The following is a 14,658-nucleotide window of genomic DNA, read 5'->3' on the forward strand; positions in this document are numbered from 1 at the left end:
TTGTAAGTTGTCCCCTCACAGCTCCTTATCTTTAACTCTGATAAAGCCATGTCACAGTGAGAGTGTCTGGTGTGGATCTGAGACGTACTCACACCGGCAGTGATACAGGCGGTGATGCAGATGGCTACTGAAAGCAGCAACGTTACACAGATTGAGACGTTGAGTCATTTTGCAAGATCACTGACCAATATGAAATTGTATAAGTTATCTGTGTCATACATTATTATATTAGATGCTGGGTTCTCCCCAAGAAATTGTTCAACGAAGGCTAGAAGCATCCAGATCCTGATGGATTTTGCCCCATGATCAATTTAGTTAGTGGATGACAGCAGAAACATACTGGTTAAATTAATGGCATCCTTTAAATAGTTCTTCGGTTTTTGTAGCTGAGGGTCAATATTTTAGGTCATAAAAGTGTAATTATATTTAGGTCCTCGTTTGAGGCAAGGTGTTCTTCCCTTCTCTTTAATACATCATCCTGAAATATACAAATTGGAATATATGGACCATAGTCATTTTCATTTTTTTTTACGGTCAATTTTTTTTCCAATTGCCAGGGCTTTTGACATTTGGATTTAGTCTTGAAGCATAGTGAATTTTCACTTGCCAAATGTACCTTGATGAAGAGCTGAGTCCTTTAGCCATCTGAATGCCCCACAGTGCCTCAGCATTGGGCAGTGTGTTTAACTGATAGCAGAGTGCTGCTGATATGAAGAGTGGAAAGAAGGTTGAATCAAGGGTCAGACAGTGCAGTATCTTCCCATTATGGAGGTATGCGGCCTGTATAGAGAGGTGTTGGTAGTCCTCGCTGGACTTTGTAGACCAGTCGTCTGTTATCCTTCTCTGCAGTTCTTTAAATAGATGTGAAAAGCCTTATTTCTTGGACGTGGTCCATTTGGCATTTAGATAAGATACATTTCAGGTGAGAGAGATCTACTGTACATGCATTTACAGTAGGGCTAGACCATGTGTTTCTGATATATAAGCAAGCCTCTATTATGCTTGCATGATTTTTTAAGGGTATATAAACTATATATTTTCATGTAATTTGTTCAAGGTTTCCGTCCTTTATTTCAAAAATATTTGTGGTAGATTTACAGGATTCATAAAGCTTTATTCTTGCTAGCACTAATGAGTATGTTGGGTCATACACATAATGCTTTTTCAGAGCCCACATTTCAGAGGTAGAGCTGAGTGCTTATATTTTTTTCCATTATGTTTTAATCTGTAACTCTTATGCAGATTGAGAGTTTGTGCTTACTGATGGCATCTCTTTGTGTGTTTTTTCTCAGGGAGATGAGGTGGTTTTGCAGAGTACCTTCACCTCCCAGGAGGAACATGTGAAACTCTGTCTTGCAGCAGAGGGATTTGGCAGCAGACTCTGCAGGCTTGAGCCCACTTCTAACCGCAAGGTAAAGAGCTCTAACTCAATGACTTCCCTCGCTGCCAGAGCAGTCTATTTGTCAATTACCATCATACTTCATCTCCCTTGAAATGTTTAATAATAAAAGAGAGATGTGTACAATTATGCAAATAAATCTAGGAATATTTTATGTGTACAGAATTACTGGATCTTCTGTATGTTTAACAACAATGTTATCAAACATTCAAACTATAACATTGGAAACTTATAACAACATAAAAGCTTATGTTGAAGGACACGTTGACCTTTGTCTTTCTACATAAAGTTTTAATGAATGTCTGCTAATTGAGTCTGAACAGTGTTACGTATCTAAATTATTTTTTAATAGTTTCCTGCTACATTTCTCCTCAAAATGAATAATTTATCACATTAAACATTCAACAATATTTAATTTAAGTTGAATGTTTCTCACTTATTTATTCAGCATCTTTTTATAATTATTTTATTTCTCTCATTTTGTGTGCAGGATTTTGCCCCTATTATCCATTATTTCCAATATGCATTGTTTGCCGGTGGAGAGAGTAGACAGATATGAAACTCACGTCAATGACACATGCTCTGCTGCCTTTAATTTCTACCAGAATGTGCCTCCAGACTTGTCTGTTTGTGGCTTTGTGGTGGCCCAGTGTCTCTCTGTTCGAGCCCTGCAGGAGATGCTGGCCCATAGTGATCACCTGGCTGTAGAGGTGAGAGTCTTCTCTTCCCTTTTCTTCTTTACATTTCTCCTCTCTTTTTTTCTATTACCCCAATGCATCTCAGCAGTGGATTTAATTATCATAAGTAATTAATTGGAATTTCAAGATGCCACAGACATTTTCAAAATGCTGTCAAAACACAGCCACAATAAGTCGCTAGGTTAAACGAACTTCATGTCAGCCTTGCTTGCAATTGTAAGTAAAATACATGTTATTGTACAAAACTGCACTATTCTGTGAACTTATTGGTTTTTTTAAATTGTCTGGAGCAACTAGGTTAACACATTCTTATAGCACAAGAGACAAACGAAGCCATTGTAAAGCTGGAACAGCTGGTGTTGCAAGATAATTGAAGTAAGGGGCGGCTGTGGCGTAGTGGAGAGCAAGGTAGTTCTCCAATCAGAGGGTCGGTGGTTTGATACCCGGCTTCGGCAGTCGATGTGTCCTTGGGCAAGACACTTAACCCCAAGTTGCTCCCGAAGGCTTGCCGTCGGTGTGGACTGGATGTTGCATGAATGTTAGTTAGAGTCTAGAGGATAAAAGCGTCTGCTAAATGACTGTAATGTAATAGGGACATTCCCATTCAAATCAACATTGCTGGATGGTCCGAGTAGGGGTCATTTTTATCTGTACTGTTGCCATTGTTGTTGTAGCGGGCTAAGTGACTTCTGTATAACTTAAACAGACGTACAGCAAGTTTTGCAGTAACGACTAAAACAAGCAGTAGAGTGGTAATGTTTCGAAGTGTAGAAATCCAGAGTAAATTAATAAAATCTCAAGAATAAATGCTTCATCCATACACTCTTGTTACAGCGTAAGAAAGCACATTTTTATTGCCGAACATTTTCTGTAACCAGTGCAACATTTAAGTATCGTAGCTGTACGGCACCACTGACGAATGGAATTGTAATTTTCTTTTCTACAAGTCAAATGACCACTGAAAACAATTCAATGTCTTTTCTACTCCTATGCCATTTCTATGGTGTTGACATAGAGTAACAAGCAAACTGAATTGAATGACACACTACTTGATGATTGTTTCTTTTATTTGCTCTCTTCTGCTTAATTATTATTTGCCATTTTTAAATTCATATATATTTTCTTTTTAGTCTTTTTATTTATTTATGTTCACTTTTCACACTACTTCTCTTGTGTTTACTCATACTCTTGAGTTCAATAATGTGAATGTGACTCAGGTGGGAGCTGGAGGAAGCCATCGCACCCTCCTATACGGCCAGGCAGTGTTGTTCCTACACTCATACAGTGGCATGGTGAGTCATCTTGATATAATACAGATATAAATCACAAAGGGTGAGTCTTACTCTGCCAACAGTTTTATTAACTTTCTCAAAATATTTGTTCATATGTTCACTGAGATGTACAGTCCCATATCTATTGTTTATTTCACTCCCAGTATCTCAGCTGCTTGTCTTCATCTCACGCTTCAACGGACAAGCTGGCTTTTGATGTTGGTCTGCGGGAGGATAAAGCAGGTATTTCTAATAGTTTTTATTCTTTTTTGAGATTTTTTTGCACACTATATCAAATGAATCAGCATAACTTTCTTGGTATGCATTCTCTGTGTGTATGACGCAGGTGAGGCTTGTTGGTGGACCGTCCACCCAGCATCCAGACAGAGGTCAGAAGGTGAGAAAGTGCGTGTTGGAGATGACCTCATACTGATCAATGTTTCTTCAGAGAGATATCTGGTGAGTTAGTAAAGAAGTCTTGTTTTTTACGATTGGATGATTTACTGATCTGATTTGTGACTAAAACAATGATACAATCTGAACCCTGAGTTTTGTGTTCTGTTGCACTCTTAGTTGTTGGCAATCTTTGTTCCCTCTGCCTCTGAGGAAATGAGCATGATTGTTTATTATAACAGCTATTATAGTCGAATAATCAGATGGTGTATTCATTCTTGATGAGCCCATTTTTGTTTATTCCCAGCACCTGTCCTTTGGCACTGTAGTTGACAACAAAAGCTTGAGTGAAAGCCTGATTGTTAATGCGGCCTTCCAGCAGACTCTCTGGAGTGTGGCTCCCATTTGCTCTGGAGGTGGGGTTGCTCAAGGCAAGTTTATTTTCTTTTTTTTGTTGAAAAAACAAACTCTCAATTTCTAAAATTATATAATCCTAGTGAAAGCTGTGTCCAAGAAACGTGATTTCTCAAAAAGGTATTCCAGCCACATGTTATGTCCCCTAATGTTGGCCATGAGTCCCAATCAGGTTGCAAACATTCAAATGCAGCCTTTTATGGATGTTTGTTAGCACTCAGTATAAGAGTTGTATCTACAATCAATATGAAGCCAACCCTCTGCTATTACGCTTGCCTGTTTAAATACCAGTTGTTTCAAAGATGCAGTAAAATGTCTCTCTCAGTGTTTATTTTGTCTGTTGTGCTAATTATAGGATACCTGAAGGGGGGCGACACATTGCGGCTACTCCACAGCCATAGTGACGCATGTCTGACTATTCCATCCACAGAGCAGGGAGAGGAACTGCAAAGGTCAGTTGAAAGGACCAGTCACCTGTCATGTCAGCTGGACAAAACGCCCTTTACATCTGTGGTCATATCGTTTTTTTCTTACTTTAGGATAATGCATTATGAGACTGGATCAGTATCCAGCCATGCCCGCTCTCTCTGGAGGCTGGAGATTCTGCGTGTTGTGTAAGTATACAGCGGATGTGTTGATTCACTCACTTTCAGTTTAAAGTAATACGTTATGAACCTAATATTGGAAAACTATCAAATTAAATAAATATTTTTATAGCCTAATTTGCAGGAAAAATAATTATTAGTATTATGTTGAACACACTGCTGCTGGTCACTGCCAGAGCAGATAGAAGAATTTCTGGTAGTGCTGTTTTTGCCCACAAAGATTGGAACCATATCTAATATCACTTGCCCAGATTGGAATAAGGGTTGCATCTCCCCTGCTTGTTCCCCAGTCATTACAACAAAAAAGATGGACAACTAAATGTTATGGACTGTTTCAGTTTCATTCAAAGGAAAACGACCAACAAAATACACATTGCTCTTGATGTTCCTCAGTTGGAGTGGCAGACATGCATGCTGGGGGCAGCCTTTCCGGCTCTGCCATGTGACTACTGGGAGGTATCTGGGTCTTACAGAGGAGAAAGGCCTGCATCTGGTCAACCGAGACAAGGCTGATGTCAACACAACCTCCTTCTGCTTTAGATCCTCAAAGGTCAGGAGTCATGTGAGAAATATCCCAGCCTTTTTTTAAGGCTGCAATTATCAATCCATAATCCAAAAGATTTTATAGAAGACTTGAAGGTCATTAGTGTAGAAAAGTTTATTATCTGAGACAATATTTGTGATTCATGCAACAAAAGCTTTTCACCCACAGGAGAAACTTGACACTGGCACAAAGACTCATATTGATGGCATGGGGATCCCAGAGATCAAATATGGAGACTCCATCTGTTATGTTCAGCATGTAGACTCTGGGCTCTGGCTCACCTACCAAGCTATTGATGCCCAATCTACACGCATGGGATGGACTCAGAGAAAGGTAAACTTTTAGATTATAAATTAGCATTATCAGAGAATCATTATAGACCAAAAGGGTAAGGCTCATTTTATGTATTGTCTATCTTATAAGAATGTTGAATGTGAAAATGTACTGAATTGCACTTAAAATATAGCGAAAGACTCAATAGGAAATGATTGCAAATTATGTTTCCAGGCCATTTTGCACAGTGAGGGTCATATGGATGATGGGCTGTCGCTGTCTCGTTGTCAGCGGGAAGAATCTCACACTGCCAGACTCATCCGGAGCGCTACTCTCCTCTTCACTCACTTCATCAGGTACAGGATGCCAGGTCTAGATAATCAGTTAGTGTGACAATGTCTCTTATCAGTGTGGTAACCATGATTGAGTGAAGGTTGTTGTGTCCAGCTGTTTATCTGTCTGTGTTTAAACTAGGCAGATGATATTAGCTTTTTTGCAGGTGTATTAGTCTTAGTGTACATGTTGGCTGATCCGTAATAGGAAGTTGCAGTCCAGAAATGCCAAACCAGGTTAAAAGTATTTTTGGAACCGACTAGTAGATTTTTCAACTGTAAAATGTAAAATGTCACATTTTAAAAGCAAATGTGTTGGATGCGTATCAAGATTATTTATTATGTTGTGTGTTTTTTTGTTTTTTTATCACATTCTGCCAATATGTTATGTGTTCTTTTTAAACTCTCAAATTTGAGCTTCAAAGGACTTAAAAATCCATTATTTCTCAGGCTTAAGTGATACGAGTGATACTTGATTTAGGTGTCACAATGCATCCAAATTCTATGGCTGTGTACGAGATGCACCATTGTAAAAGTAAAATGACTCTATCTGTTTTTATCCATCCTAAGGAAACTGGATAGTTTTAGACAACAAGGAAACCTCACATTTGTCAGCCTGCCTATGGAGATGGTGACATGTAGTCTTCAGGATCTAATAAACTACTTCAGGCCTCCACTGGAGGGGCTAGGCCACGAAGCTAAACAGAACAACATGACGGCACTAAAGAATCGTCAGAACATGTTTCAAGAAGAGGTAAATCTTTGTGTGAATTAAGTAAAATCGGCCCCACATGTGATATGTTTGTCACTGTTCCATAAGTTTACTCTCTTTTCTTCCCAGGGTGTAGTAGATTTGGTCATAGAGTGTATTGACCGTCTACACCAAGATAGCAGTGGCTCTCATTTGTCTGATGCTACTCAAAGTGAAACAGGAGACGACTGGGAGCACACCCTCAACCGTTTCTATGAGCTACTGGGTGAGAATTCTCATCTTAGTCTAGATGGCTCAATACCACTTTTTCATTTTCATCTACTGACACAGATACCAAACAGATAGAACTTTTTCCTGTCAATTTCCCATTTAAATGCATTTTTACTGAGAATACCTATCTTAAAAAATTATTCATGAATTGTCAAAACATGGTTTGAATTCTGCCATTTTGCATGAAATCCATTGGTTGTGTTGCGTGTTGGTGCCAAGTCTTGTGAATCCTGAACTCTCTTCAAATGAAATCCTTCTTCTTCTCCTTCAGCTGCTCTGATCCGGGGAAACCGTGTGAACTGTGCACATTTCTCAGCTTCTCTCGACTGGCTGATAAGCAGGCTAGACCGTCTGGAGGCCTCTTGTGGTTGGTTGGATGTTTGGGCATCTAATTAACAATCCTAATTTTAATTAGCAAAACATAAAAAAAAATATTGATTTTATGTTTTTGGTACAATTTTGTTTGAGTTGCTATGACATCAGTGATATTATGTAGTGAAATACCAGGTATACTCTGTTATCCGCTGTACATTGTTTTTTTTAACATTGGTATCATATCTCTAAACAGCATAGCGAAATATAGACAGTAGATAAAGCGTTTCTTTTCTACGGTAATGAGCTATTGCATCCATATATAGGAGTCTTGGAGGTTCTACACTGTGTCTTAGTGGAAAGTCCTGAAGTACTCAACGTCGTCAAAGAAGGACACATTCATTCTATCATCTCTTTTCTAGACAAGCATGGATGCAACCACAAGGTAATGTTGTGTGTTTAAAATAAAACTCATGAGAAGTAATTTGCTTCCCTAACCAATAATGGAAACACTTTTCTTCATTTATTTAGTTTATTTTTCAAGAACAGTGCATATTCATAACCATTACTGTTAATATGCCAGAAGTAGTCAGGAGGCTGGGCTTCATCCGGTTTCATTTAGGCTGTTTTTTTTTTTGATCCGTTCCCTAATGTGGGATAATTTTCATGTGTTAATCAAGCTTTTGCTGGATGAAGTGTTGACAGGTTGTGTTTCCAGGTGCTGGAGGTGCTGTGCTCTCTGTGTGTGTGTCATGGTGTAGCTGTGCGATCTAATCAGAACCTCATCTGTGACAACCTGCTGCCAAACAGAGACTTGCTGCTTCAAACACGTCTGGCTAATCAGGTCACAAGGTACAATTTATAAGGCGTTGTTCTAAATACAGCTACTTTGTTCTTTATTTGAATTATTTCACTGCATTTTAATTTACCTGTAACTAGTCTAGTACCAGTGCAAATAAGCTTGTTCGGAACCGACTGAATGCTCGGCCTGTGGTTTTGCTGCTTGCAGCTTTCTCAAGAACTGTTCATTGCTGGCTACTAAGCAATACACCTGTCATGACGTAGTCACATTGCCGACAGCTACGTTATGAGTTAGTATTGCAAAAACATACTCATTATCATTTGCAATGGCAGAGTGATTTGAAGCTGTACATGTAGGCTATCGGCTCGCTGACTCAAGGGAAGCGAAGAAAGAACTCAGAATATCCAGCATCAAAAGTGAAATGCAGTCAATAAGCTTTTTAGTTAGTAATAATTTGTCTGCCTGTTTCACTTTACCCAAAAATCATGCGTACAAAAGTTACAAAAAAGATATCAAAATTGGAAAGCAGCGTCGTCAAGAGCCGCTCGTTGACTCCAGGGATGTGAAGAAGACTTTGGTAGTAACATTAGTAGTGGTGACCCTGAAAAGCGGACATTTCAATCTAAGGAGCCTGATTAGACTGCCAGTCTCACAGTTGAATCATTGCAGTGATGAAAAAATGTGGTAATGGATTAAAGGATCATTCATTATTCATTAATAACAACATGGCTATCTCAGAATCATAGATTGAGATATTCAAAGGACGTACCCACATACAAGCAAGAGATTGTTATATGGAAGCGCATTTTTACAAATAATGTGTGTTGCCTGAAGTGCATGTTCTATTATTCTATCCTTGCTTTTATTCACTCTTGGTGTCACAGTTCTTCTTCCATACACTCCTGTCATTAGCTCTCTCACTCCCCTTTCACTCTGTCTCTCAGTTCACTCCGGCCACTCCCAGCTCACAGTCAGCCACAGCCCAGCCCCTTTCTCTCACCACACCATCCCTCACTCACCTAATCAGCCTTACTCAGTGCACCTGTCTGCCACACCCACCTCGTCAGCACAATCCCTCTCACCTGCTCACTCTGCTGCACCTACTCCCTTCAGTATTTAAACCCCAGTCAGTCACACACTCGCTGGCAGATCGTTCGCCGCATTTATGCCAAACCTTCCAGCAATTTCCCTCGGACTGACTCCCCGTTGCCGACTCTGCCTGCTTGGACTTCCCTGCCTTGCCTGTGCCCCGGTCAACAACTCAGCCTTCTGTCCCCGACCACCAGATTCCTGCCTTGCCTGTGCCCCGGTTAGCCACCTTAGCCTTCTGTCCCCGACCACGAGTATAGCCTCTGCTTCCTCTGGTTTCCGTCTGCCTGTTTCCCTGATGGCTCGGTGTCTTTCCTGATAGGAATCCTCTACGGGAGTCTGATCCTGCCTGTATGTCTGCTATTTGTCCCGCTTTACATAAAGCTTCTGAACACTACTCCGTCTCAGTCGTACTGCTTTTGGGTCCACACCACGTCCGTGACACTTGGAGAATCTTTTCTTTTTCTAGCTCTGCTCATGCTAGAAAAAGACTGAGCGTTATTAGTCAACTGTAGAGAGCTCACCTCAGCGGGTCTTGGTTTATCTTTTAATAATGTCCACATTCTTGATACAACAAATGCTTGAGATTTCTCTGCTGTGCAGCACTCACGTTTTCTCTCTGAAAGACTTGAGTTAATTAAATAATTACTTTTGTCCTACAGTCAAGCCTGTTTATTTGCAGTGCCAATTCTTGTTTTCGAATTGGATCAGAACAATAATGTTGTTCAAGCAAAGATTTTTTCAGCTCAGCCTCTTCCAATGAGATTTTGGAAAAGTTTCTTGCTGCCTGAGGTGTTATGGCTCACATATTTAATCTTTGGATATTTTTCATCCATTCCTTTTTTTTTTAATACCTTTTCATAGGATTCTCATCTCTGAATATTTTGGCTGTCGATGCCAGTCTGATCTTTTAGGCAGTTTCCATTTCCCTTTTCCTTTGAGCTTTTTTTCCCTTTTTGTTATGTTTTTCTCCATCTGCCCTTTCTTCCGTAGCAGCTGCCTTCTTTTATCATGCTATTCTCTATCAGCAGCCCATTTTGTTCCTCAGGTCCTATAGCTTATTTTGTTTCATATTCTTCACACCTGCTCAGTCAATTCCCCTTGCTATCTCATCCTCCTCAAGCCATTTCTCATTCTATCACTTTTACTCCTCGTTCAACTAACCTAAATGCCTCATTAGCTCATCTGCTTTCCTTTATCTCGTTAATTTGTTTTCTCTTTTCCATCTTCTCTTCGTTGCCCAGTGCATTAAGTCAGTTCTTCCAGATGCCCCTTTCCCTATTCTTATTTTCTTTTTCCATTCTACACATCCATTTCTATCCAATTTCTTATAGCATCTTAACCAGGTAACATATTTATCTCCTTGTCCTTTCCCCCATTCTCTCAATTCCCTCCATCTCTTTCCTTGTGTCTTCACTGTCATGAGAACTTTGTCAAGGGCAAGGTTAGTGTCAATATATGAACTCGCATTTTTTCTCAAGACACCGCATTGGCCAGACTGCTTCCCAGCAAACATATTAGGGATTTTCTTTCTCATCTTATGGTTTGGCATACTCAGCTTCTAAATTGTCTCAGCTAAATCAGTTTCAGTATTGATATTTGGTGGGTGAAAGGAGAACCTCTGCACTGTTCTGTATTTGTTCATTAATTTATATTTCATAACAATGCAACGTGCTGTGCCCTTGAGAGTTGAGTTATGATCTGTGGGAACTGCAGGGTGTACCAAATGCCCTGCATAGGGAAAATGCAGTGTGTGGTCCTACACAGGCCAGTATGGTAAAATAAATCAAACAAGCATCTAGCAGAGACTGTTTAATCCTAAATTAGATATTTATTTCAATTATTCTATTGTGTACAACAAAAAATCTGTGTTGTTTAGCTCACTCCAGTCATAAATACCCATCCTACCTTTCCAACTTAGCACCTGGATTTTTCAGGTGGCAATACATTTGTCCAAGATTTTCATACACTGCATTTAGTTCTCTGGGATTTCTCAAGGTTTCCTGCTCTTCTCAACTGTCCTTTTTTTCGTGTAGTAGTCATAATTATATTGCTGTATACTTTTAGAGAGCTATTCATGTTATTGAAATAAATATTGTACTAAAAAACATTGTAATCAAACAATACGCAACCAAATCTTATCCAAAGAAATGCACCACTATTGTCTGTCCTTTTCGCCCTCTCGTTTATCTTCGGTATTCTTTGCACACCACAGCATGAGACCAAACCTCTTTTTGGCTCTGGGAGAAGAATCAGCCCAGCATCGGAGGTGGTACTATGAGCTGGTTGTAGATCATGTCGACTCCTTCCTCACACCTGAACCCACCCACCTGCGTGTTGGCTGGGCTTGCTCTGAGGGCTACCAGCCCAGACCCACAGGAGGTGAGGGCTGGGGGGGCAACGGAGTGGGAGACGACCTCTGCTCGTACGGCTTTGATGGGCTTCACCTCTGGTCAGGTGAGGCTGAGATCAAACAAGACATAAAAATTTCATACTACAGCTTGTTTAGTTTTGTCGGAGCGCATAATACTGAGCTGGTAGAGGGTTTTTACTGATCACTAGAGTTTAATTGGGAGTATAGATCAGCAGAAACTGTTATCAAAACAATGTTAGACTGCACTCACACATACACACGTTTTCTAGGATAGAGAGAGCGGTTTAACTCCTGCCCTCACTGGAGGGGAAAGCAATTCATCGCTTTCCATTGACTTGATATTATTTGAAGCTACCCGTCACTTTCATCAACTGGCAAACAACAGAAAAATGCCTGAAAGCTGCTTTGTGGTGGGATCCAATACCAACAGGGCAAAGAAACTGGAACACATATTTTATAAACAAAACTGAAAAACTGAGAATACAGGCAGTAAGACATGAGACAGCAACAGGAGGAATGGCGAAAAAATGAGGGATCTTGACACTCTGTATGCCTCACGTTAAGTGGGCAGCAGGCATTCTGTCTAAATGTCAGTTTTAGGCTAACTTTATTTCTGTTAGTTACGCTAAAGCATTTGGACAGTATTGTCAATACTTGTTTCTTTAGTCTACTGCCAATGTATCAAAAAGCAACAAAATCCAGGAATATGTTTGCGAGTTTTTGAACGTCAGTTTTTTGTGGCCTGCCTGGATCAGAAAACATGCATTTTTTTATTTTAGGTATTGGTGTTTTATTTCATACAGTATGTAAAATCATTAAGTCTATATAATTAGTTGCTGCAATTAATTGCTATCACATATTTAGATGAGGAGAAACTAACAACAAACAATAAAAAAGTAATTTGAACGTGGATGACTTTAATGGCGTGTCTCCTTAATTTCAGGCTCCGTGGGCCGCAGGGTGAGCTCTCCCTTCCCTCACCTGCTGAGAGACGACGATGTGGTCAGCTGCTGTCTTGACCTCAGTACTCCTTGCATCTCCTTCCGGGTCAACGGTCTACCTGTGCAGGGCATGTTGGAGAACTTCAGCGCTAATGGACTTCTTTATCCTGTGATCAGCTTCTCTGCAGGAGTCAGGTCAGTAGTAAAGATAGGTTTTTGTTTAACTGGCCTACATGGCTCAAATATTCATTTTGATTCAACATTCTGCATTCAATAATAATTTCAATTTGTTTTCAGCAGACTGTCTCTTTTACATAGTAAATAATAAATGTTAATGATAAGTCATTTGCCTATTTTTTGGACCCTATCAGGGTTCATTTTCTGTTCGGGGGACGGCATGGAGAGTTTCGCTTCCTGCCTCCACCAGGTTTTGCTCCGTGTTCTGACGCTCTGCTCCCGAGAGTCAAGCTGAAGTTAGAGCCATGTCAGAAATACATCTTGGATTGTGGAGAGGGGACACAAGAGCTCATTGGCCCTTTAGTACCTGCAACTCCTGTGACCTTTACTCCCACACCAGTAGACATCAGCAAGGTAAAAAAATCAGCATAGTCAAACAAATTTCATTAGTTATTTTACTTTTATTTAATTTTACAAAAATGTATTTGCAATCGTCTTTGTATAGGTATAGACTTTATATGATTATATAATTGGATATAAAGATATTCTAGTTATTTCAAATTGAAGTTGATCCTTTCTGTTGAAATATACCAGTTTTACCAGTAGTTCACTTTCCCTTACTGTACTCATATTATCCTCCATAGGTGGTATTGCCCTCGCAACTTGAGGATATCAGAGAAAAAATGGCTGAGAATATCCATGAACTCTCGGCAATGGATAAGATTGATCTTGGATGGACACATGGACCTGTAAGATTAGAGAAACATCAATAATTGAATCACATTGCACACATAAAATCAACTTGTCAATTTGTATGAAGGGGAAAAGTACCATCGAAAGTTTGACTACTTGAAACTTCTCCAGCTCACTAAAGTTTCACTCGGGGCTTAAACATTTTTTTTTGTCAAACAGGTGAGAGATGAAGTTAAGAAGCATGAGCCATGTCTGGTGGAGTTCTGCAAGCTGTCGGAGCAGGATAAGAGCCAAAACCTTCAAATGACTCAGGACACCCTCAGGTAAGCTGTCTACTATCTGCGTCATACAATAGACAATGCCTTAAAGCTTTTTTAATTGTTTATATGTTTTTGAGGCTCGTTTTCGTCGTTAGTGAATGTCTTTGTTTGTTTTTCTACTGGAGGACTCTCCTTGCCCTTGGTTTCAACATTGGTTTGACTGATGACCACGCTGAGGAGAGAGTCAAATACATGAGACTTGCCAACAAGTATGTACAGGTTTAATTAGAATTTGTTTAGAGCCCTTGTACATATTGAAAAGTTGGCTCAACAACTTCAAAAACCACTCATTTGACAATACTTTTTGGAATTAATTTCCGAACTTGACACACTGTCCCTTTTTTATTCCCTTTCACAGGTATGAGCAGCCCAGTGGCTATAGACCGGCCCCAGTAGACTTGAGCCAGGTTTTTCTAAGCCCAGCCCACGAGGAGGTGGTTAACTTGTTGGCAGAGAATGATCACAATGTGTGGGCCAGAGAGCGCATCAAGCAGGGATGGACCTATGCAGCTCAACAGGTTCATTTTCTGTGCTGTACTATTACAGTGGTCAGACACTTCTGAGGAGGAATTGCATTTGAACAACTTGTTGCTCAATTGCAAATCAGCTTGTTTTCAGTCTTAATATTGTATGTAACTTGCTCAAAATGAGACTTCTTGTTTTCAGTATTAAGAGTAGTATTAAGAATATAATATATGAGATAATATTCCCTGCACATTGCCTCCCAGTCACAACATAGACATGCACTACTTTTAGGATGTGAAGGCGAAGCGTAGCCCGTACCTCGTGCCCTACAGCCTTCTTGATGAACGGAGAAGGAGAGCGGGCATGGAGAGTGTCAGAGAGGCTGTCTGTACTCTGCCGGCCTACGGTTACAGCTTGGAGCCTCTCAACCATGAACGAAGTATGTCATCAATCTTATCCGTTAACCAGCATAAGATAAGATATTGGTTTGACCATTTTACAGAATACTCACGATACTCCAAAATTTGTCAAAATTGTACAACAAAGATACATTGTATTTAATGGTGATTAAATG

The 14,658-nt window shown here is 39.9% G+C and overlaps 1 protein-coding gene across 1 annotated transcript in view; it reads left to right on the forward strand.

The window, feature by feature from the left end:
- ryr2b (ryanodine receptor 2b (cardiac)) overlaps positions 1–14,658 on the forward strand; it is a 59,640-nt gene that overhangs the window by 736 nt on the left and 44,246 nt on the right. Inside the window, 24 exon segments of the mRNA XM_054600738.1 lie at positions 1,293–1,412; positions 2,005–2,115; positions 3,315–3,389; positions 3,533–3,611; positions 3,715–3,827; positions 4,069–4,192; positions 4,531–4,627; positions 4,715–4,789; positions 5,174–5,330; positions 5,493–5,657; positions 5,832–5,953; positions 6,500–6,683; positions 6,771–6,906; positions 7,183–7,278; positions 7,550–7,668; positions 7,942–8,075; positions 11,330–11,571; positions 12,432–12,624; positions 12,801–13,020; positions 13,251–13,355; positions 13,519–13,622; positions 13,745–13,828; positions 13,978–14,137; positions 14,376–14,523. Of these exon segments, the coding sequence (XP_054456713.1) occupies positions 1,293–1,412; positions 2,005–2,115; positions 3,315–3,389; positions 3,533–3,611; positions 3,715–3,827; positions 4,069–4,192; positions 4,531–4,627; positions 4,715–4,789; positions 5,174–5,330; positions 5,493–5,657; positions 5,832–5,953; positions 6,500–6,683; positions 6,771–6,906; positions 7,183–7,278; positions 7,550–7,668; positions 7,942–8,075; positions 11,330–11,571; positions 12,432–12,624; positions 12,801–13,020; positions 13,251–13,355; positions 13,519–13,622; positions 13,745–13,828; positions 13,978–14,137; positions 14,376–14,523 (3,163 nt within the window).

This window comes from Anoplopoma fimbria, chromosome 6, assembly GCF_027596085.1.
Source record: "Anoplopoma fimbria isolate UVic2021 breed Golden Eagle Sablefish chromosome 6, Afim_UVic_2022, whole genome shotgun sequence".
NCBI lineage: Eukaryota > Metazoa > Chordata > Actinopteri > Perciformes > Anoplopomatidae > Anoplopoma > Anoplopoma fimbria.